We start from the raw sequence: 23,125 nt of genomic DNA on the forward strand, positions 1-23,125 counted from the left end.
CTAAATAGTTAGTATTGAAAGGTTTTTTATTTAAATTTATTGTTATTAAAACCAGATTTCAATTCCATGATGTTTTATTATTAAATACATATTTTGAATCGCTTAGAAAATAATAAAATTATTACAACATTTTATTAGAGATGTGTAAGGTTAGTAGTAGTAAGGTGTAGTAACTTAATTTTAAGTAAACTATTAAATTTAATTTAATCAAAATGCAGTTATTTATAATATTAATAGTACATCTTTATATATTATTACTAATTACAATAATTTTATGTTCTTAACAAAATTATAAATTAGCTTTTTGTTGAAGTACATTAGTCCTTTTATTTTATCTAACAATTTATTCGAATGAAATGAGTTATCATTAAGGTTAATACTGTAATAGCTAGGACGTTGGCCAACAAAAATACCCAGATCAAAGCAAAAAGACCTGAAACAAATAATAATGAACATGCAATATATACTAATTATTTATAATAATATAACAATTGGTTAAATATTATTTTCATACTTTCAACCATAATAAAGAAAATAACTAAACAAGTTATTCCGGCCATGAAAATAACAGATACTGTTAATGCTATCGTTATGAATATCAAGACAACCATAGATAAGAAAATCGTAAGTGTTGGTTTCTGTAATAAGCAATTAGCTATTTTATAGCTTTTTTGCTGAACTACTTCACAAAAATTTGTATATACAGCGACATATGGAACTGAAAAGAAGACAAAATCATTGTATTATTCAAATTATAAATTTTCAATAACTATGTATTCTAATTTAATTTATTAGATCTTTTATACATTTATTCAAAATCTTGAATTGATAGTGTTATGTACAATACAATTAAAAATATACTCACGAACTGAATATTTTATGCTAAGATAAAATGCATTTTTTAATGTTACTTCCATATTTTATTAATTACTTAATAAATATTATTGTAATGTTAGATTTTTTTCATTTAATTGGTATCTAATGTAGGGTACATACAACAAAACAATTTTGAATACCCTCTAAAATTAAGTGTCAACACAGTTTTTGTATTAACTATATGATAATTCATGAATGCTTAAAATGTACAGTTCTTTTAAAATAAACAACAAATCACATATTTGAGTAAACTTATACATTTGATATATATTATTGTTTGACTATATAAACATATATTTTTCTAGTGTTCATCTACTAATGAAAATAAAGAATATCGTATTACAATTATTAGACGTAATATTTTATTGCACGGTAATTTTGCTATAAATATAACAAACAATAGTTACCTGTTGTGAACAGATCATTTTTAAAGTTAGAAAGTAATTTTAAAGATAATAAATTGATAGTAGGGATGTAGCCTACATAGTTAATAGTTTACTATGATCTGTTTTATTTTATATCTATTAATTTTGAATTATCTATATTTCTGAAAGCAAATAGGCGCCAAAATATTTAAAGTAGCAAAGCTAACAAATTGAACGAGAAATCTAGAAAATATAAAAATGGTAATAACTTTGGCATTATCTGAATAGATATCATATAATACATTGTTTTTAAAAGCATTTCCTTCCAGGTCGGCCAATATGATGAAAATGTGTTACCCGATATGTTGCCTGTGTACTACACTAGACTGTTTCCCCAAAATTTGTTTTGCAGGTGGCTTTCGTGTGGGAACAGTCCCCAGCCACTTTCAAATAGAGAATTATCTTTCACTTTAGCTGACGATGTATACTTGAGATATCTATCTATAAATAATCAAAAAGAATTTTTAACTTTATTACAAAAAAAATGTCCACACAAACTTGATATTGGTGCAGTTTATAATACGAAGTAAGTTTATCCTACAAACTATTTCTACTCAAAGACCTTCTATTTTTTTGTCTCAATTATGTATTGTTTTAGAGGATAAATTAAAATAAATCTAATTGAATCCATAACGAAGTTCTCATATTAATGTTATTATATTCCAGACCTTCTGTTGGTCGTCACGATGCAGTTGTTTTGGCCAGAGAGTTGGTATTTGACATTGACCTTACAGATTATGATGAAGTTCGAACTTGTTGCCAAGAAGCTAAAGTTTGTGATAAATGCTGGAAATTCATGGTAGTGGCATGTGAAATCATTAATGCAGCTTTGAAAGGTATTTACTACATTGTTAAAATATGTTAAACATCCAATATTGTATCATTTATACTATTGTATACAAATTACTAAATGTGTTTGAAAATCTATTGCTTATTTCGTTTTATAATATAAATGTAAGTAGACAAATAAAAAAAAACAAACTATTGCATTACAAGAACATGAACATAAACAACTTTTATACTGTTTTTGTTATATAGAAAAAACACAATTGTGTATGTGCTAAAGTGGTATGTAGGTCTAATTTTTTATTTTAAAGAAATATATTATTAACTTTATTAATGTAATTCTAGAAAAGATAAGTATATTTCTCAATTTCCAGATGATTTTGGTTTTCAATCTATTCTCTGGGTTTTTTCTGGAAGACGTGGAATACATTGCTGGATATCAGATTATGAGGCGAGGACATTAGACAGTCCAGGACGAGCTGCTGTAGCAGATTACCTCTGTCTTATTATGGGCGGTGAAAATCAGAGCAAAAAAGTTCATTTGGGAAGTGACAACTTACATTCTAGTATAAGGTTTGGTATTATTTAAAAACTGTTATTTATAACTACTATTAACTCAGCCAGGCAAGTTAATTTAAATTTTATTTAAAAAAAATATCTATATTATTAATAATTAAATAGATTAAGTACTTAATATTTGTTTATGTTTTAAGATCAGGAGCTCAATCAATGGCTATAAATGTTATTAAAAATAATTTTTTTTTTAATTCAGGAAGAATTTCTAAAGGCAAGGTTTAAACAAGCAAAAAACAATATAATATGCAATTTTATCCTTATACAGGAAAGTTGACTCGCTTGGCAGGTCCATGAATTTCACCTTACATTGTTGATAATCTGCTTAGCAGGTGGCAATGCTAAAAGACAATTAAATTGAGATAGCAGTAAATGTGTTTAAGGATGTTAATCATTTTATCACAATATAGAATTCTGTTATGTTTTATATTCACTATATTTCTGCAAAACTTACATCTTATTTGGAAATAAGTTTCACAAGATATTGAGCTTTTATACAGTTTAGTTACTTAATTAATTAAATTAATTTGCTACCAACATAAACTGGAAATAATAAATTTAAATTTAAAATAAAACAATAAGAAATGGTTACTTTCAGGAGAGCTTTAATTATAATAGATAAATACTACAATGACATACTTCAAGATCAAGAATTTTTGTCTACATCAGATAGATTAAAAAGTTTCTTAAAGATGATACCTGATGAAACACTCAGAAAACAGGTCCAAGATAATTTAGAAAGAATGCCAACATCTTCTGTTGATAGATGGAGATGTTTTGTTGATAATTACAATCAATTTTGCAAAGAGGTAAGCAAAATAAATAAAAAAAATATTTAATAATATAGTACTAACCAACATACACACTACTGGTATGGGCCACTTATGATATACTATTTATATATAGGTGGACAGAAGATGGGCCACTTGTTGGTAAGTAAGTAGCCAGCACAACCCATACATTGGGGTATAAGACATATTAATCATTCCTTACATCCTCTATGTGCCACTAACCTTGGGATTTAAGATGCCTGTAGTTACACGGGCTCATGCATTCTTCAGTCCAGAATACAATAACACTACTGTTTGGTGGTAGAATCTGTGATGAGTGGGTGGTACCTAACTAGTTGGGTTTGCACAAACTCTTTCCACATAGATGGAGTAAATTCTAGTAGTGTTAAATTATTAGCACTGTTAAATTAGCAGAATTAACATTTTCTAAGTTTTAGCAACCTAATATTTTGTGGCACATAATACTTATTTTCAATGTGTAAAACTATACACAGGTGGAAACGGGCATATTGTTCTGGTAGAATAGAATGGAATGACTCCATTACCATCCTTGTGTGTTACAATATCTGTTTTACAAGACAATTTAACAGACTGATAAACTTGTCCATCACTCTAGTATGCAAGCTCGTAACTCGTTTGGTAGCTCTATTTAGCTCCTCATCCACCGGAGCGAAGAAACAAAATATTTAAACTTGACTTTCTGTTGTCTAGACGGCTTCTGGTCCCTTATATTCTGACCGACATGAGCTGTTCTTGCCTAAAAGTTGTGTAATCAAACTATTTATATAATAATAGTTAATTAATGAACAAATATTGTATGGGCTATTTAAAAAACTAAATTTTTACATCTTGTTGTTCTGTTTTTTTTTTGTAGAATATACATGGAATGCGAAAAATGAAGTATTTAATAGAAGAAATAAAAATCCAATATTGTTACCCCCGACTGGATGTAAATGTCACAAAGGGTTTCAATCATTTATTAAAATCACCATTCAGTATTCATCCAAAAACAGGAAAAGTATCTGTAGTGTTTAAGCCGGATAATGCTAAAGACATAAAATTGGATGAAATACCAACAATTTACACTCTTCTGGATGATAGCTCTTCAGATAATGTACAACATCAAACAAATATGAGAACTGCTGTTAAAAATTTTCAAGAATTAGTTTTTTCACTAGAGAAAGCAGAGGCAGTAAGGAGGAAAACAGAAGCAAGTTAGTAAATTTCTAATTTTTAATTTGTTTTAACAGACTTTAGCTTTCCACAACTTGTGTTCTTGTGTTAAATGGGCCTTTGAACTAAAACAATCTTTATTTTTGCCTTTAGATTACTAAGATCTAATTAAAAATGTATGTTTAAGTAACAAATAAGAACTGAATGATTGTATAAAGATAAACGGACAATACGGAGCCCTTATGCGGAAATCATAAATGGCAGGTTATCTTGATGTCAGTATAACTGGCCATTTTTAAATAAAAATTTCTTTGATAATGACATAGGTACCAATTATTTAAACAAAGGTATTAAATAACACTAAATAGCTACTGAACCCTGGTAATATTTTAATACTGATCTATCACATAGTCAATTTGATGCACACCTTCCAAATCCATCTAAGGAGCTTAAGGGATCCAGAGCCCTAAAAACAGAAGTCATTACTGCTTAAACAAAATTATATCTATGCATTAGTCAGTAATAGACATTGGTCAGTAGTTTTACTATGTTTTTTTTTTGTTTCAGACTCTTCTTTGGAATTCTAAACAAGAAATAAGACTCGAAAATAAAACCCATTCATATTGTAAATAATTTTTTATTAAAAATATTTTGTGTAAACATTACTTAATTATTTCACACCTTGTGGTATTTCTGTGTATGTCAAAGCAGATCTAAAAAAACAGTGCATTCTTTTTTTTTTATTTATTCATTGTATGTAGTAAGGTTTTTGCAGGTGTAACAGTCTGTTAATGTCCCACTGCTGGGCTAAGGCCTCCCTTTTGAGGAGAAGGTTTGCAGGTGTAAAAACAAACAAAATAATTGGATGTATTCAAATAGCTTTAAAAGTATGAAGTATGTTCTTCAGGTATCCATAGCATATTGGAATATCTCACAGAAGCTTGCTTAGCTTGTAAATCCTTACTTATATGGAGCAGCTGAGTGCAATATTAAGGAAATCTTCAAATCCAATTGTTACTGTTCCATTCTGTTGAGTATCTCTTACTCGAAATGCTTCAGTGAAACGTTGTACTTGGACACAGAGAACTATGAAATTGTCCACTGATATTTTTCCCTCTTTAGGATCGCATCTTTTGATTAAAAAGTTAATAAACTCTGGGGAAAATCGAAATCCCATTTGCGTCAAAGCTGAAAAAAAAACATCATTGAATACAGAATATATATTTTTTTCTATTTACTTTTATAAGTTTTATATGCTATATTATTTTTGAAAAGAACAAATTAAAACTGTAAAAATACATTAAACAAGGAATGTAGTAGTCATTTAAAATTTAATTGAAACTAATTTTGTCGTTAAAGTGAGCTGAAATTATATTCAGTTACGATATAAATAACCTCGTTTATTTTTTTGTCCTTTAAGAATCAATCATTAGAAAAATACTACATTTTATCGTTAGTTCCACCCAGAAGTCAATTTCTCAAATTGTGCCCTTCTCTTATTCATTTATTGTATTATTTAATTTAAAATTATGTACTGAATATGCAGCCGGGAATATATTTGAAAATAAATGCATAATAAGCAAACCTTTAGATAACTCAGGTTCGTCAATGTGTCCAGATTGGTCCGAGTCATAGGTTTTAAATACCGCAAGCCACTGATTAATATAAGTATATAGTTTGTCAAATTCTTCTAAATTGATGTGACCTGAACGATCTTTATCAAACATACCTAAAAAAAATATAACAATTTATATTTTTAACAAAATTAAATAAGAATTAAATTGTTTTAATTGTTTAATATATCCACGATGACGCGTTCCGATCTTTTTTTCTAATTGCTACAGTGCAAATGTGCAATATTTATATATTATACAATTATTCGTAGAGAGCGTGTTCGTCGATTGAACTAGCTATATACATATAGCAATATTTTTCAAAAAACATCGGGTAGGCTGTATCAGCGACGTAGCCACAGTGGATAACGTGAAACGTCTTTTAAGTGGTAGAGAGTGTAATATACACTACAAGTATGTGCACTTGTACTCCACTGTAGAGGCTCTGATATAGATATAATAAAAGAAATACATATACCTACACGAGTAAAATAATTTAAATATTTTATTTAAACATGAGCTAAAGTTAACTTTACTTAAACTAGATTCTTAATCTCTTCTTTTTATAGTTTGACAATGAGTGAAAAGTTCGCTTAACTCTCCTGGCACTCTTTTTTAAGAGATCGCGACACGACTGTAGTTGCTGATTATAAATCTCACTTGTATCCAAACTCGTGCCTGATAAAAACGGACTTAAAATGGGCTTTCGTCTGCTCTAACTGTGGCTATGAACTGTTACTGTCGGGAGTAGCCTGGCTCCTGCTGGATGTCGCTGGACTAGTCTCGTTGAACACAAGTATGAGTTTATTCTGTCACACCCACAATGTACTGCTGAGCAACAACTAAATAAACACAGCGCGCAATGTTAAATTTAGTTCCGAATGCGTCGTGCTGCGTGCGATTACAGAATAATTTACGCCAGCGACAGATGCACTACCGAGTAATGGTTTCTATCCTCCAAATAATGATGGTAAGCTGTACTTTCGGAGTAATAAGCAGTCTGGTGGTAACATATTTCATTACATTTGGTTAAAAGCCCCTACTGCTATTTTTTAAGAAATCACTGCATTACTTACGCGTGAAATGTTGAAAACCGACTTATGGTGATATACTATTTTGATGCGTGTATTCTTGTAATATTATAAACATTATGGTCAATGTCGCATATTATTTCTAACGTTTCACGACCGTTTTCTGCGGTGAGTTTCGAGTTTGTTCATACAGAAGGGCTATTCTGTACGCTGACCGAAATGAAAGACGTTTCACGCCAACAAAAAATGAATATGATTTTAACAGGCTACGCTCCCGCATATCTTCATAATCATAATTTCAGAAATAAGATACCTATTCAATACTAAATTCAAAATCGCGCCCTCTAGAGGAAATAATTTAGAATGCAAATTTGGTATACATTTTAACACTGTCATTATACCTATTTAATCTTTAAATTAATTAAAATTGTCAAATGATATCTTACCAATCATTAAGTTACATGCAGTGTCCGAGAAAGTTTGTCCTTGGGCATTTACTAAAGCAGATTTTAATTCCAATGCTGTAATAAAGCCGGATTGGTCTTTGTCCACAGCGCGGAACCATTGTTGAACTTGAGGTGATATTGTTCCTCCCGCTCCTATAGATGGGTATGGTCCATGGCCTATTTCCAGATGACCAGCTTGACCGCCATAGGCTGGTTGATTGTATCCTGACTGAAAAGGAAACGAAAACAACAAGATTTTAAAGTACTATTTATTAATTTGTTGTAATTGCAGTTTAGTTTGTAAAAAAATCTAATATAATTGCTAAAAAAAATGTTAACCATTACTTAATACTTATTAATACGAACCACTCGAATTTTGGACACTAAGCTTACTAACTCTTCAAATCAGAACACAATATCATGTTGTGTTGTTTAACATTAAGTAAAGTAAGAAAATAACTACAATCTAAAATTGACCCCCATGGAACTACCATTTTTAGTCGACTATATTCTTTTAATAAAAACTTGTATGACTTATTATATGATCTAGGCTTAAACTACCAGATCAAGAGCTATACCTATTAACACGGTAAAGTTTACGTTTATATAAATGAGTTTCGTAACTCATAAATAAAAACAAATCACAGATGTTAATTTCACTGTCGAAATTTATATCCACTAAGAAGTTCTAATCTTAAAAATATATATATGACGCCTATATAATAATATATATTCTATCGAACGATCGTAACTTAACGTAAAACCAATATACCGTAATTTTCATTCATAGTTAATGCTTATTACATTTTGAGAAACAATAAACTTGCTTATTGATCCAGACCCAAATTCATAAAGTGAAACCGGCGAAAACTCGGTGGGATTATATATTATTATTATTTTAAACAGCCAGAAGGCGAACATTTTATTCTCAAAAGTAAGTTATCTATACATATAAGCTTGTAACTGATCGCTGTCTGTACATGGAAGATATATGAGCAAAACTATTATCGGGGGCCTTTATTAACGCAAAAGAATGATTGTTAGAATTTTTGTCTGTGCGCTAATCTTAGAAACGGCTTGACATATTTGAGTGCGGTTTTCACAAATCTATTGTGGCTAACTTCACTTAAAATTGAATGTTTGTTTTATTTAAATCGGTTTATAAATAATAAAGTTATGTCAATTTAAAGAATCATGTCGAACATTTATTCGATACAAATATTATAAAATAACTGTTTTTCCAATGTAAGTTGAACTCAGATCTATATGATCAATCGTATTAAATAGGGTTCAGCTTATGCTGGGGTATGTCGATTAACTCAATCTATACATATATATCCGTATCGCCTATGCGTAGATATGTCTATCTTTTAAGGTTGACTATAATCTTTTGTATTAGTAATAAAATTTGTTTTATGTTTAAAATAATGCATTATTTGCAGTTTTTATAAAATATTAATTCTTATGAAAGATATCAAGATAAAACCATAAAATATAAATAAAAACTGTCTGTTTTTAGTACATTTTATAGTTTTGACATATTATTACAACGGGTAGTTGAGTAGGTTGTTTGAAAATATTTATACATACGTAGGTACGAATTTATTTTCGGTTTATAAATAACTTTGTAAGTTAAAATTTCTAGGTTAGGTGGATATTTCGTTTCATTGCCGCATATCTTTTTTTCATAGTTTTATTAAATTTATACTTAGTTGGCTTGACAAGTGAAGTAAAGCCTTAAATATAAACAAATAAAAATTAAAAATAGTACAAATCGTAACTGCGTGCAATGGTGGCAAAAATGCTAGCAACATTTCTCCTTTGAATCGCATTTTTCTTTTTATAGAATATGGCCCACTTACCATCAAGTGGTCACCAACGCCCATAGACATTGGCATTGTAAGAAATGTTAACCAACGCGTACACGGCCAATGTGCCACCAACCTTGGGACGTATTTACACTGGCTCACTAACCCTTCAAACCGGAACACAACAATACCAAGTACTGCCGTTTCGCGGTAGAATATCTGATGAGTGGGTGGTACCTACCTAGACGAGCTTGCACAAAGCCCTACCACCAGTATAAAGCAATTCTGATTATCTTGGCGAAAATCAACCAGTTAGTCGGTTAGTTGATAATAAATTGTTATTAAAAAAAAAACAGATTTACGTTTTAGTTTTAAAAGGACACAATTGTCTGTGAAGGTATCGTTTGCAGTCACAATAAATAAAGCACAGGGAAATACTTTCAAGTATGACGAAATAGATTTAAGGGAATTATGTTTTTCTCATGTATGATTCCAATTGTATGTTACCGTATCCGGATGCGGCAAAAACTGAATAAATACTAATATCCCACGAAAATAAAACAAAAAATGTTGTATGTACTGAAATATTATAAGTCTGCTCTTAGTGATTTTTTCAAGTAATACCGCAGGTGAAACTGCTTGTAAAGCTTAATATGTATCAAATAATCTATCGCTGATAGTAATGTGTATTATTAAATGTATATTATTAAACTGCTTTTTAAAAAATATAAAAAAGTAGACAGATCATTTTCATCTGTCTGATAATGACAAAAAAAACTTGGGTTTTCTTCAAACTGAGATCCTTATTAAGTAAAATAAAGCCTTTTTATATAAGGCTTAAGTAGTAATGTAAAGAAAAAAAACATTAAAGTAATTTCTTTAAAACGAATTTATTCTATAAAGTATAAATAGTGATTACCTTATATACATCGTAGCATAAAAACAATAGAACAGTTGTAAAAGATGCCAAAATAAGAATTAAAGCAAGAAGTAAGTATTAACATAAAACTTTATACTTAATTTTAGCAAGTTATATTTGCTTGTCCAGGATTATTTAACTGTATTACATGTATTTCGTATATGGTTTCTATTTTAATGTTAGTTTAGCACTTACATTAAAATAGAAACCATATAGTTAGAAAATGTTAACAAGTCTTTAAATTTTAAAATTAGCGTCACAACACAGATTAGGCTTTCTATAGAATATATTGAACTGCGAACTACTTATATATATAACATGTATATAACATATTATATATTACACTTTGAGTAGTTGTTTATTTATTTCCGTAAGAATATTAAGTTTAACTAACAATAATTGTAACCTATTTTTTATTTATTTAGTAATAAATTAAATTCTACTACAAAAAATGTATTCAGAAAGCTACCAATGTTTATAATAAATTACTGAAAGCTGTAATTATGTAGGCACAATCCAGTCTATATGATTATAAGATTCCTGTATATATCTGAAATATTTCAAATATAAGCTATTGAAGTATGTGAACCTATTGTTAATTTTAAAAATTAGCTCACAAAGCATATTGTTAGTTATACATTAAAATTACCATTTCTTATTATTTATAAAATCTATCACACTAAAAAATTCTTTGTTACATAACAAATCAAACTTTAGTTATTGAAAATTATAGATCAAATTTGGATGGTGGATTGGAGTTTAATTTAAATTATACATATACAATAACACTGTTTAGTTTAAAATATTGAGATCTTAAAATTATTGACAAAATTGAAAGAGGAATTACCAATATTTCAGTTGTTACAAATAGTCAAATTAAATATTAGTTTAATAATAACTTTTAGAAAAAAAAATTTACAACACTGGCTACTTAAACGAAAGAATATTTTATTAATCATTCTTATTTTACCTATTTACATATTACTATAATTACATAGGTCAAGAATATTGAGTAGATATCTATGTTCTGTAATGACATATAATATTAAGACGTTGAGATGGAACAAATATTAAATCAAATTTATAAACAAATTCTTATAAATTTAGTAGGAATATAGTCTAAGTCTACCATAGTTTTTAGTGTACTAGGCTATAATTTGAGGTTGGTGGGAAACACTATTTAATTAGAGGTATTTGTTTATCTATTTATAAATATATATATTATAAAATTATATATGCTTTAGTCTATGTTTTTCATTTGACATGAAACATTCTGTTTGGGTAATATTAGCCAATAGCTCTTAGCCAATTTGCTAAAATCAGAATCAACTTTGTGCCCATAACTTCTAATCTCACTCTACCTATGCAACATAATAACGCTAAAAATTAGGCCCTAGACATATTATGTAGCTAATATTTCTTACCACATAGGAAGTCTATAAATTATTGTTTTAAAGTTACTAGTAATCCATACCAGGTTAATTTATAAATAATTATGATTAAATAGATAGTATTTTCCCATTTTATTTTAAAGGGATTATAAGAAACTGACTTGTTAGAGTACACAGAATCTCATTATAATAATTAATATAAAGTTATTCATTAAATCACAATGTATATTAAATATAAATTAAGGAATATTTATTTGTATTTATTTTTTTATTTAATATTATTGCCTACACATATTAGAAAATAACAATGTTCATACATACATATAAATGACATTCAGTCTTTTACATCAAACCAATACTGGCAAGTTTGTTATATTTTGTACTAAGCCATTAAGATTAAAATGCCTAAAACAATGCTCCTTCACTAACTAAGAACTCAACTGTTTCGTAATCATTTTTTTTTGCATTGAACAAATACATTCATGTATGTGGTATTTTTGCAATTACCTTGTGTAGCTAGTGAAATGCACCTGATAATAAAATTTTATCCTTAACAAGTATAAGACTTTATAGACTTAAATATTACCACTGTGACTAGAGAAACTATAAGTAGCAGGTGTAACACATGTATTCACACAAACTTGTATAGACGGTTTAAAAGATGATGGTAGAAGCTTGTGTGCTTCTGGCACTGGTGAATAGTTTTGACAAACTGCTGCTTCAAAATGCACTTGCTCACTTCTGTCCGAGGGCACACCATCAAAGCTAGTTTGCTTTGCAGAATCACCTGTCCCGCTGTCTTTGCATGAAGAATGCTCTGACATATTGTCCGGAAACATTTGCGGTGAATCACTATCACTGTGAACTACTTTTGTCATTTTTACACTTTCTGACGGATACATATGCACTGCTGCACCTGCCATGCGTCGTCGAGTGTGATAAATGATTACTACCCATATGATAGAAGTTCCTACAGCACAACACACAACAGTTATTATTATTATACCTGTCATATCCTCTTCTTTCACCATTATGGCTACTGGAGGTAGTACTTTTAACTCAATCATATCCTTTTTCGTACCTAGTTCATTTGTTATTTCACATTCATATTGACCAGCATCATTGGCTTCAGCCCCAATAATGACGAGTAGCTGATCATCAGCAGTAAAGAAATAGCGTTCTGTAGGTACTATAGGAGTTCCATTCTTTAACCATTTTAGAACTGGCTTTGGTGAACCTGTTATCATACATTGTAATACAACGGATTCACCAGTGATTACTTCTTTGTTTTCCATGACTCTGATAAAAGATGGTTCTTGCAGCACTGTCAAAGTAGCATTGGCTATAATAGTACCTGCTGGATTTTTGGCCGCACAGCTATAAATTCCCATATCAGTGGTTTTAGCATTAACAATAAAGAATAGATGATCAGTTGGCATTACATTCATTCGCCTCTCTCTTGCTGCTGGAAAATCATTTCCACCATCTTTTTTCCATGAAATCTCTGGTGGCGGATCACCAGTCGCAGCACAGTTGAGAGTAACTGTTTCACCTGTTTTGACTGTAACATTCGTTGGTGTTTTGATAAAACGAGGAAATGTTACAATATTTACCTTAGCTTTTGATGAGTATGTTGTTCCAAATTTATTGCTGACCACACATTGATATTTACCCGAATCTGAATGGGATACATCTGGTATAACCAGAACAGAAGTTGCATGGGGCTTGCCATTTTCAGATAGGGTAATATTTTCATACACTGCTGGATTGCTGACATTGCCATTATTTTTTCTCCACAAGAATGTCATATTACTAAAGGGATTTGATGTAGCGGAGCAGACTAAATTGGCAGATCTGCTTTTAATTGCTAAATGGGATTTCGGATGCTCAATAATTTTCGGTTTAGGAGAGTCCCCACAATTATCTTCCTTAAGCCTCACAATGGATACACCTCTAACTTCAGCAGGATAAGCACATGTAGCTGTCACAAACTTGTGTTCAACTTTGTCTCTTATCCATTTCACCATCCACAGTAAGTTGCAATCACAAAGTAATGATGTGGAGTTCAAATATACTTTTCTTATTTTAGACATTGAATCAAAAGCATGTTGCTGTATCGAGGTGATGTTATTAGATCTTAAATCCAATTCAACCACACTTGATAAGCCTTCAAAAGCCCGTGAATTAATTGATTTTATGTGATTTGTTGATAAGTTAAAAATTATAAGATTTTGCAGCTTTGAAAATGGTCCAGACATATCTTCAACTGTCCATGATATTTTATTGTTATTTAAAAACAATGTTTGCAACTCAACCATGTGACTGAAAGCTTCTTGTGAAATAGCAGATATATTGTTATTGCTCAAATTAAGAATGTGTAGATTAGTTAAATGCTGAAAAGTACGCCCTTCTACCTCTATTAAATAGTTGTGAGACAAATCTAAGGTTTCTAAATTTGTGCATAATTCCCAACTGCCAAAATCAATTTGTGATATTAAATTATTGGACAGTGATAATGTAGTCAATGACTCCAAGCCATACATCCACCCTTTAGATATACTTTTGATTCTATTATGATCCAATTGCAATAAGTTAACAGACTTAAAACCAAAAAATGCTCCATCCAAAATGTTTTCAATGTTATTGTATTTAATCTTGAGAATAGTCAAACTTGATAATCCTTGGAAAAGAAGTCCACTGATAACATGAAGTCTATTATGATTAAGTTCTAAGACTCTTAAATTAGATTGATGCATAAACAAATGGTTAGGCAAAGAAACAAGTTCATTTCTATTCAATTTTAATGTCGTCAAATTAGTTAAATTATTAAGAGCGCCTTCTTGGATCAATTTAATGTGGTTACTGTTTAAGCTTAATGTCTTGATTGAACTGTTTACTGGAAAATGATCTCTGTCGATAGAACTAATACTATTTCTATTCAGACTTACTTCTTGTATTTGGTTAGGATGAAAAAAGGTAGGAATATGTAACAGAGTGTTTTTATCTAATTTTAATATTTTTAACGATAATAATTCCTCAAAGCCTTCGGTAACGTCTTTACTCAATTTATTGTAACTTAAGTCTAATTGTTCCACCCACTTTGGAATTCTTGGCACTGACACCAAATTTTTTTTTGAACAATCCACATACTGTTCTAAGCAGTCACATTTTTTTGGGCATTCATTATTTTCATTCTGCATCGATATTCGTATCAAAATCATGATCGTAACAATCGTAAACAACCAGGAGTTTCCCATTTTGACTCATTTGTTTAGATGCTTTGGTCGTTTAACATGAACGTTTTGCCTCTTTATTCTTACATAATTCTGGTCGCCAAAAACACACATTGAATGTTCGAAATGAGTTCCAGTTCACTTAATCTCACTTTTTTGAATCACTACATTTTGTCATTCATGAAAAACACGAAATATAAATACAACTTCGCATATTATTTACTGATATAGACTCGACCGCCATTTTCTTTAATCAATCTTTAGTTTGATCCCGAACAATTCATTGGTAGACCGTTTCTGCCTTGACTACTTGTCACTTTGCTCGTTTTACAGTTTAGTTTTTTATACTAAATTAGAACTAAAAATTAATTATTTACTTTTGGTCTTTAATTTAAAATATAAAATACAGTTTGTCGTTTATTAATCTGAATGAATATAACTGTTCAGATCTTACGCATAGTACATTACGTCGAAATTTTTTTTTTAATTCTTCAACTTCAAAATTGAGTTTAATATCAATAATTCAATATAGGTCGATACTTTATTAGCTAAGCGTTTATTTCAAAAATTAAATGCTATGTCTATGAGTTCAGTATAGTCCATACTCTATAGTATGAGTAAATCGTAGATAGAGAAACGAATAGACTCAATGACGATTCCTTTCTCACTCACACAAGAAAGAGAACGCATTACATTACAAATGTTTTAGACACAGACACAGTTACCAAATTTTTTGTACCTCATCGCGTAACCCGTTTTATCAAGGTCCTTAAAATAATTTATCACTCAAAACAGGGAATGCAGTTACCGAAGCAACATTAGATGCACGCATTGACAAAATATCTGTCTCAATCTCAACTCAATCGCGGTTCACAATACACGGTCTCACTGTCTTTTATTAAACATTCGGTCTATACCGAATTTAATAAAAGAAAAAAATCGTAAAAATATATTTCTACGAAATGACTGAAAGAATGAAATGACAACAGAAACTTTATTAATTATACATCAAGCTTGATTCGTTTGATGTTTTATTTGTCATTAATTAAAAAAGGTAAAATATAATTATTTCAGCATTTTGTACGTGTTCTTAAAAAATAAAAATGAGAAAATCTTAATTTGGGAGACTTTAGTTTGATTATTATTACCGTAACAGCCTGTGAATGTCCCACTGCTGGGCTAAAGGCCTCCGCACCTCTTTTTGAGGAGAAGGTTTGGAGCTTATTCCACCACGCTGCTCCAATGCGGGTTGGTGGAATACACATGTGGCAGAATTTCAGTGAAATTAGACACATGCAGGTTTCCTCACGATGTTTTCCTTCACCAGCAAGTCCGCGATGAATTATAAACACAAATAAAATTTAATGGCGCTTGCCCGGGTTTGAACCCACGATCATCGGTTAAGATTCACGCGTTCTTACCACTGGGTCATCTCGAATTTTCCCAAAATTCCGCAATTGTGATAATTATATTATGTACTACCAAAAGTATGGCAGAGGTTGGCTAAATTGTTGATTTAATGGTAATGTATTGGAAGGTAAACTTAAATTTAGAGAAATAGTTGTGTTTTGTGCTACAACATTATCATATTTTATAAAAAAGTCCCTTCGTGTGTCTGTCAGTCTAAACATGATTAACTCAAAAACTTCCGAACGAATTTTCGTGCGGTTTTCACCAATGGACGGATTGAATCATTTGGATAGATGTTAATTTTTTATGGTTTTGTGCAAATTGGATGGAAAATATGACGATGATTATTTAAGTCTGACAATATACACTCTAGGAACTTTACTGGCATGAATCACACAAACAAAGTTATTTGTATTACGATATAAACATTTATTTTATTAATAGGTACTATTATGTACAAGGTTTTTATTTTTATTTTTAACTTAATCAAAAACGAGTTTAACTAATAAAGAAACACTTCCATATGTTGTTATCCTTATAGCCAATTAAATGCACCAAAGATAACAAAATTTCTTATTATGTAGAATAACTTTATTGTTAAGCTTTTATTGAAAAAAAATATTATGTAATCTAAAAAATAGCGGTAAGTAAAATATTATAAACCATGCAGATTGAAGCAGGCAGCAATAAAGTTTATAAATAAGTCATAAAGCATAAATTTTTTTTTTGTATAAATGTCAATTGCTTAAATAGTGAATAAGAATGTAATTAAGATTTTCAATTCATTTAAGACACTTGAAATTTTTTAAGACAATGTTCAATCATGTTTACAACCCCGCGGTACTATAAAGCATTTAGAACAATCTGATGTCTAAATAGGGCTACAAAATATAATTAATAATAATACTCATATTAAGATAAGATTTTTTGTGGAAAAAATTATAAAATTCAAGAGGCTTAAAAAAATTAAAGAAATACTTCTTCAATATAAGTGGCAATAATGATGAGTTCAGAAAGTTGTCATTCTGTCAGTTATAATATTGTTACAGTATATTAGTATGCTGTAACTATTCAATTCAATATTAAATATACTCAGGCTTTTATTTAATTAACAGTAATAATGATTGTGTTCTTAGATATATATACTGTACAAACTTTAGCAAGAAGCAACTTTAAACCAAATGTTTAAATAACTTTGTGATGTCTGTAATTATAAGGTAATAATAATTAGTGAAAGTTTAATAAAAAAAATGATCCCATTCACTCGTGCCTACCAACTTTCAAGATAAATATGATTTTCAAATATAAATATATTGCAATGTTTAAATGTGGCATGTTCAAAGGTAAAATAAAGTATGGTTTTATAAGAAACTCCAGTGTATGGTTCATTTAAATTTGTTTTATTACCTCGTATCTATTATTATATAGTTATAGTATAAGTATGAATTAAAAATATTATTGTTTTTCTTGAGTAATAGTATTTAATAGATATCTCCTAAGCTTATGACGAAGCAGCGTCTGATGAACATATATTATTTTTTTTAGATTCAAAAGAAAAGTTGCTTAGATCAAGAACCAACGGAAGCATAAATATTTGACAAACAACAAATATATCAACATTTAAAGTTAATACTTACGTTATAGTCCATCTTATTGAAAAAATCTGTAAATAAAAAGAAACGTATGTAAATAACGTTGCAAAATAATGAAAAATTGATGTACTTCTGAAAAGTTTAACTTACCAAGTGATTTTGTTTATATAGGTACTTATAGCTTTTATTTGTATTCTTTATACTTTAAAATTATTTTATTATGCTCCAATAACTCAACGACTCGACTCGACTTTCAGAATTGAAAACTTAGCCCACGATTTTTAAAGTTGTAACTCTTGTTTTGAAGTCATGGGCGCAGTGACCATTGTCCAATGACATTGACAAGTGACAGGACTATGACAAGAATCACCCATTCATAATGCCCCATTTACACATTGGCGTGTATACATTGCTACTTCAACTTGACGAAATAAATAACATCTGCCTATGCATTGCAATGATAATTATGATCATAGTATATATAAATAAATTAGTTAGTTTAAATTCTAATAGTGCTTGATGGGACGTTCGCTATAAATTGAACGAGAAAGCGAATGTGTAAACTACTAGTACACTTCGCCGTTCGTGGCTAGTATCCAAAAAAAGCGAATTCAGAACGAATTCGAAAAACGAGGTAAATAGAGAAGCTTTACACGTGCAAGTTAATGATTCGTCTCGCCGTTTACCTTGTCACTCGCGTGAATGTGTTAAATGTTATATCAAGCACAGTTATTCCATTTAATTATAATTATAATATTGTTCTAGATATTTACTGTAATATTACATAGTTAACACTCATCATCATTAAATGATTCAAAATTTGAAACGGGATGATCATGTGTCATGAATCTCTTTTTTACGTGACATTGGCAGAATATTTTGCCAGAAAAAGAAAAAACAAGAAGAAAATAGTGAAGCACAGAGTACATAAACACTGCGTTTAAGTGAAGCAAAATATTCTCAATCGATATTATATTAAAAGTTTATGTAAAGTTAAAAACAACGATGTTTTTGTACTACCTTTTCAATTTTTTTCCCGTAAAAGTCTGTTAATTTAGTATTCATTTTTTATGGAAAATTATAAACGATGTTATCAGGAACTTATTAAACTTCAGTATATAAGACCATAAAAATATATAGATTGGCATAAGAAAATCGAAATTATAGCAGTGTGCCAATTATTGGAACACTATTTTCTATGAAAATAAATAGGTGGGTAAATCTTTTTTTTAGTTATTGTAGTAACATCTGTTTTTAGGAACATTATACGCAATAACTACTATATTAGTAACTATATTATATCCCATGCGTATCCACTTTTTTTTTAAAGGTAAAAATTTCCTTTCAGTAACGCGTAAATTAATATTAATCGCTTTAATTTTAAAATTGATATCATCATTAAACTTTATAAATTAGTCATTATTTCTTGATAGTGCAGTTATAAGTGTATTGAATCAAAAAAAACTTATAAAAAACGTCACGTCACGTCAACACGTCATGTCATTTTCTGTTGTCAATAGTTTCTATCGTCAAGATTTGAGTCAAGTGTTGATTGTGTGACTTAAGTATTGATATTTTGAAATCTTTCATATTTAAGCTCGATCACAAAATAAATTTAGTGTGTTATTAATAAGTTCGATATTAGCATTAAATACGTAATTATATGAATATATATTGAAAGTGTTAAGTCATGGAAGCTTACGAAAGCGTTATACTTGTTAAAAATGAAGTGTTCGTTTTTAAAATACCTCCAAAAACAACTAATAGAGGATATAGGTAAGAAAAGTTTGTGATTGAATATGATTTAACATCACGAATAATATATAAAATACAAATTTATAGGGCAGCGGACTGGAACTTACAAGAGCCGCAATGGACGGGGCGTATGCGTCTTGTTGCAAAAGGCGATGAGTTGATAATGAAGTTGGAGGACAAAACTAGTGGTGAATTGTTTGCGAAATGCCCTATCGACAAATACCCAGGAGTAGCACTTGAATCTGTTACTGATAGTTCACGCTATTTTGTTGTTAGAATACAGGATGATAATGGTATGTACAAAATAATAACTTCTTGCTTTTAATAATATTGTTTTTTTTATAATGTTCAGTACAGATTAATTACATTTATTGAATATTGTGTTATCTCTTATTTTTATAAGAAAATACACATTCAATAGTATGGTGAGATCTTTTATTTCATTTCTTTTAAGTATATTCGATTTTTTTTGTTAGATTTGATTAAAATATATTTTAATAGAATAATTTATTTGTATGTTATAGGAAGAAGTGCTTATATTGGCCTGGGTTTTGGCGATAGATCGGACTCTTTTGATCTTAATGTAGCCCTCCAAGATCATTTCAAATGGCTGAGAAAAGAACAAGAAGGTGAACAAGGACAGCAACAACAGCTTGACCTAAGTTTCAAGGAAGGAGAAACTATTAAAATAAACATGAAAATAACTGTAAGGATAATTTTTTTTTAACTATTATTGTATTTGCATATGTTAAATTCATATCAAAATGAATTAAATTAGCTTACACTATCTTCACTTCTACCTTTAAAGGTCCTTTTTTCCTAACTAATATTTAATAGCATTCCAGTTGCTAAAATAATATACATGAGTTTATAAAACTATGTTAATATATAAATTTTCATACAAGAGATATAAATTATATGTATAATTTTGTTTACCAGAAGAAGGATGGTAGTGAAGGGAGTAGACCTCGTCGAGCTGGTGCTCCTAATGTTGGAGGTTTGCTACCACCACCACCAGGAGGATCAAAGCTGCCTCCTCCGCCTTCCCCACAACATGTGCCAAATCCTTTTGGAGCTCCAGCTGTACCCAATACCGAATGGGGAGATTTCAATTCAGCCAGGTATTATCTTTGTTTTATTTCCTTAAAGCTAATTTTAATTAAGAAAAAAATAAAGTCAACAGTCTGCATTGGAACCTGAAATTTCGATTGTATTCTAGATTTACGGATGGTAGGACTTTGTGCAATCTCATGGGGCCTACCACACACTTGTCAGATATTCTATCACAAAGTACTGCTGACTTTGTATTGTTGTGTTCTGGTTTGAAGGGTGTGTGACCCAGTTTAATTATAAGCACAAGGGACATAATATCTTAGTTCTCAAGTTGTTGGTGGCACATTAGGGATGTAAGCAATGGTTAAAATTTCTTACATTGCCACTGTCTATGGGCACTGGTGACCACTTACCGTCTGGTCGCCTATTTGCTTGTCTGCCTACCTATAGTATAGAATAAGAAATTTTAATCAATTATTTTGTCTGACCAGTGTTGGCCAGCACAGCCCTTCTGTCTGTAATCTTTTCATATAACTCCGAATGTTATGCCATATAAGATATATATATTTTTGACATAAGTTATATCACATTAAAATAAAAATACTGTAAGTTGTATATCAATCAGATTAATAGTTTTAACATTTTAGGCAAAACAAACTTATCTTATAAGATTTAAATATTATACAGCTAGATATTATAATAACTTTATGATGAAATAATTTTATCACATTGAACAAGAGCAGTGTAAATATGTGAATTTATTTTTAGCTCTGCCAGTCAGCCCGCAAAACCTACAACTCCAGCAAACCAGCAGAATTGGGTGCAGTTTTAATTGTAAAAATGTGAAACTCATGTCTATATTAAGCAAGTGCAACCAATGCACAATACTTATGAAACTTACTTAAATGATTTATGACATATCCATCACATGTTTTCTTCATTAGATTATGTTAAATGTTTAAAAAAAATCATATGTATTGCCTGTCTCCATTAACGAGTTCATGAATATTATAAAGGAAAGGCTATTTAATTATAACATGAGTTAAATAAAGCTTAAACATATTATAGGTTTTTAATGTATCAACACATAAAGCATCATTCTAAAGTATTTATATGAACTTAAGATGCTGGAAACTGCCTTTTTAATTAATATATTATGTTTAAATTTAATTAGTTTGAATTATAATTAAAAAAACAATAGCATTCTATATTTGAGTTAGTCCAGTTTTGGATACAGTTTATAGTAAACTAAAATATTTTTATTGTATCTAGAAGTTCTGAGTTGCGCATTTGGACTATAATAATGCATGAAAAATTTATTAATCTATACTAGCTTGATTTAAATTAATTAAACAACAACATATTTTTTTCATATTAGTGTGTACATACTAACATTCCTGATCCTTTTTTGTGATAAGCTTGTTAACAATATAATTAATTATTATTATAAAGGTACACATTATACAGAGATAGATCAGAATATTTCGCTGAGCGCTCATACTTAACTTTAAATATTTACATCATTTAGGTATTTTTTGTAAGCGATTACTTTTATGTGAAAAATATCCGATATGACTCGCGTGGCATATATGGTACGTGGATACGTGGGTATCGTACGTGTTACGTATTCACGCAAGTAAGATTAAAATACAACCTAAAAAAACCCTAATTTCTATAACATTATTTATTAAAGCAATTGAAGATATATAACATCAGCATATATAAATTATGTTTTTTTAGATGTATAGCTCAAATTGATATATAATTTATTTTTTAATACAAATTAAAATAACATAAAATATATATTAACAATTCTGTATTTAAAATACTATAACTATACAATATAGGTTTCAAGGTAGCTTTCATTGATTTTGATTATCGTTATTTTAGATTATGTAATTTAATTTAATCAACATTAGGTTAATGTAATAAAATGAATACCAGTTTTGAATTTCAAATGATAATACAATAATTATCATAAATATCTGTACATGTTGAAACAATTTAATAATATAATGTTACTCTTATGTATCGATAAATACTGTAGTTATAGATAAAATAATGGCTCTACAGTTTATTGTTATTCAATGTTGTTAAAATTCTGCATGTCATAGACAAGCTCTATGTAAATAGCTTATTAAGTGATAGACGTGTGATGTTGTACAAATGTTATTTTTTGTATTAAAAATAGATCTGTTTTGGCATTTTGTTTGAAACATGTACAAATGTAATAAATCCGAGTAGTAGCTA

General features: G+C 29.5%; 3 protein-coding genes across 4 annotated transcripts; 2 read left to right on the plus strand and 1 right to left on the minus strand.

The window, feature by feature from the left end:
• The first annotated feature begins 1,190 nt into the window (after positions 1-1,190).
• Positions 1,191-5,284, plus strand: LOC126770035 (DNA primase small subunit). The gene is made up of 7 exons (XM_050489172.1): positions 1,191-1,502; positions 1,571-1,827; positions 1,968-2,137; positions 2,462-2,660; positions 3,259-3,469; positions 4,326-4,665; positions 5,192-5,284. Exons 1-7 carry the CDS (start codon positions 1,500-1,502, stop codon positions 5,209-5,211), a joined length of 1,200 nt encoding a protein of 399 aa, XP_050345129.1. The 5' UTR covers positions 1,191-1,499; the 3' UTR covers positions 5,212-5,284.
• Positions 5,272-18,389, minus strand: LOC126769963 (peflin). Of its 2 annotated transcripts, XM_050489005.1 has the most exons (5): positions 18,218-18,389; positions 18,113-18,138; positions 7,715-7,943; positions 6,210-6,353; positions 5,275-5,812 (listed from the first exon to the last, which is right to left on the minus strand). In XM_050489005.1, the coding sequence occupies exons 2-5, from the start codon at positions 18,122-18,124 to the stop codon at positions 5,589-5,591; spliced, it is 609 nt and encodes a 202-aa protein (XP_050344962.1). In that variant the 5' UTR covers positions 18,125-18,138; positions 18,218-18,389; the 3' UTR covers positions 5,275-5,588. The 2 variants fall into 2 exon arrangements, with proteins under 2 accessions (XP_050344961.1, XP_050344962.1); XM_050489004.1 differs by lacking the exons at positions 18,113-18,138; positions 18,218-18,389 and adding an exon at positions 14,781-15,329 and having other exon boundaries at positions 5,272-5,812.
• Positions 18,390-19,562: 1,173 nt separating this feature from the next.
• On the plus strand, positions 19,563-23,125 carry LOC126770083 (NECAP-like protein CG9132). Its single transcript, XM_050489240.1, has 5 exons — positions 19,563-19,843; positions 19,910-20,115; positions 20,347-20,528; positions 20,762-20,943; positions 21,644-23,125. Exons 1-5 carry the CDS (start codon positions 19,758-19,760, stop codon positions 21,705-21,707), a joined length of 720 nt encoding a protein of 239 aa, XP_050345197.1. The 5' UTR covers positions 19,563-19,757; the 3' UTR covers positions 21,708-23,125.

This window comes from Nymphalis io, chromosome 8 (genome assembly GCF_905147045.1).
Source record: "Nymphalis io chromosome 8, ilAglIoxx1.1, whole genome shotgun sequence".
Classification (NCBI taxonomy): Eukaryota; Metazoa; Arthropoda; class Insecta; order Lepidoptera; family Nymphalidae; genus Nymphalis; species Nymphalis io.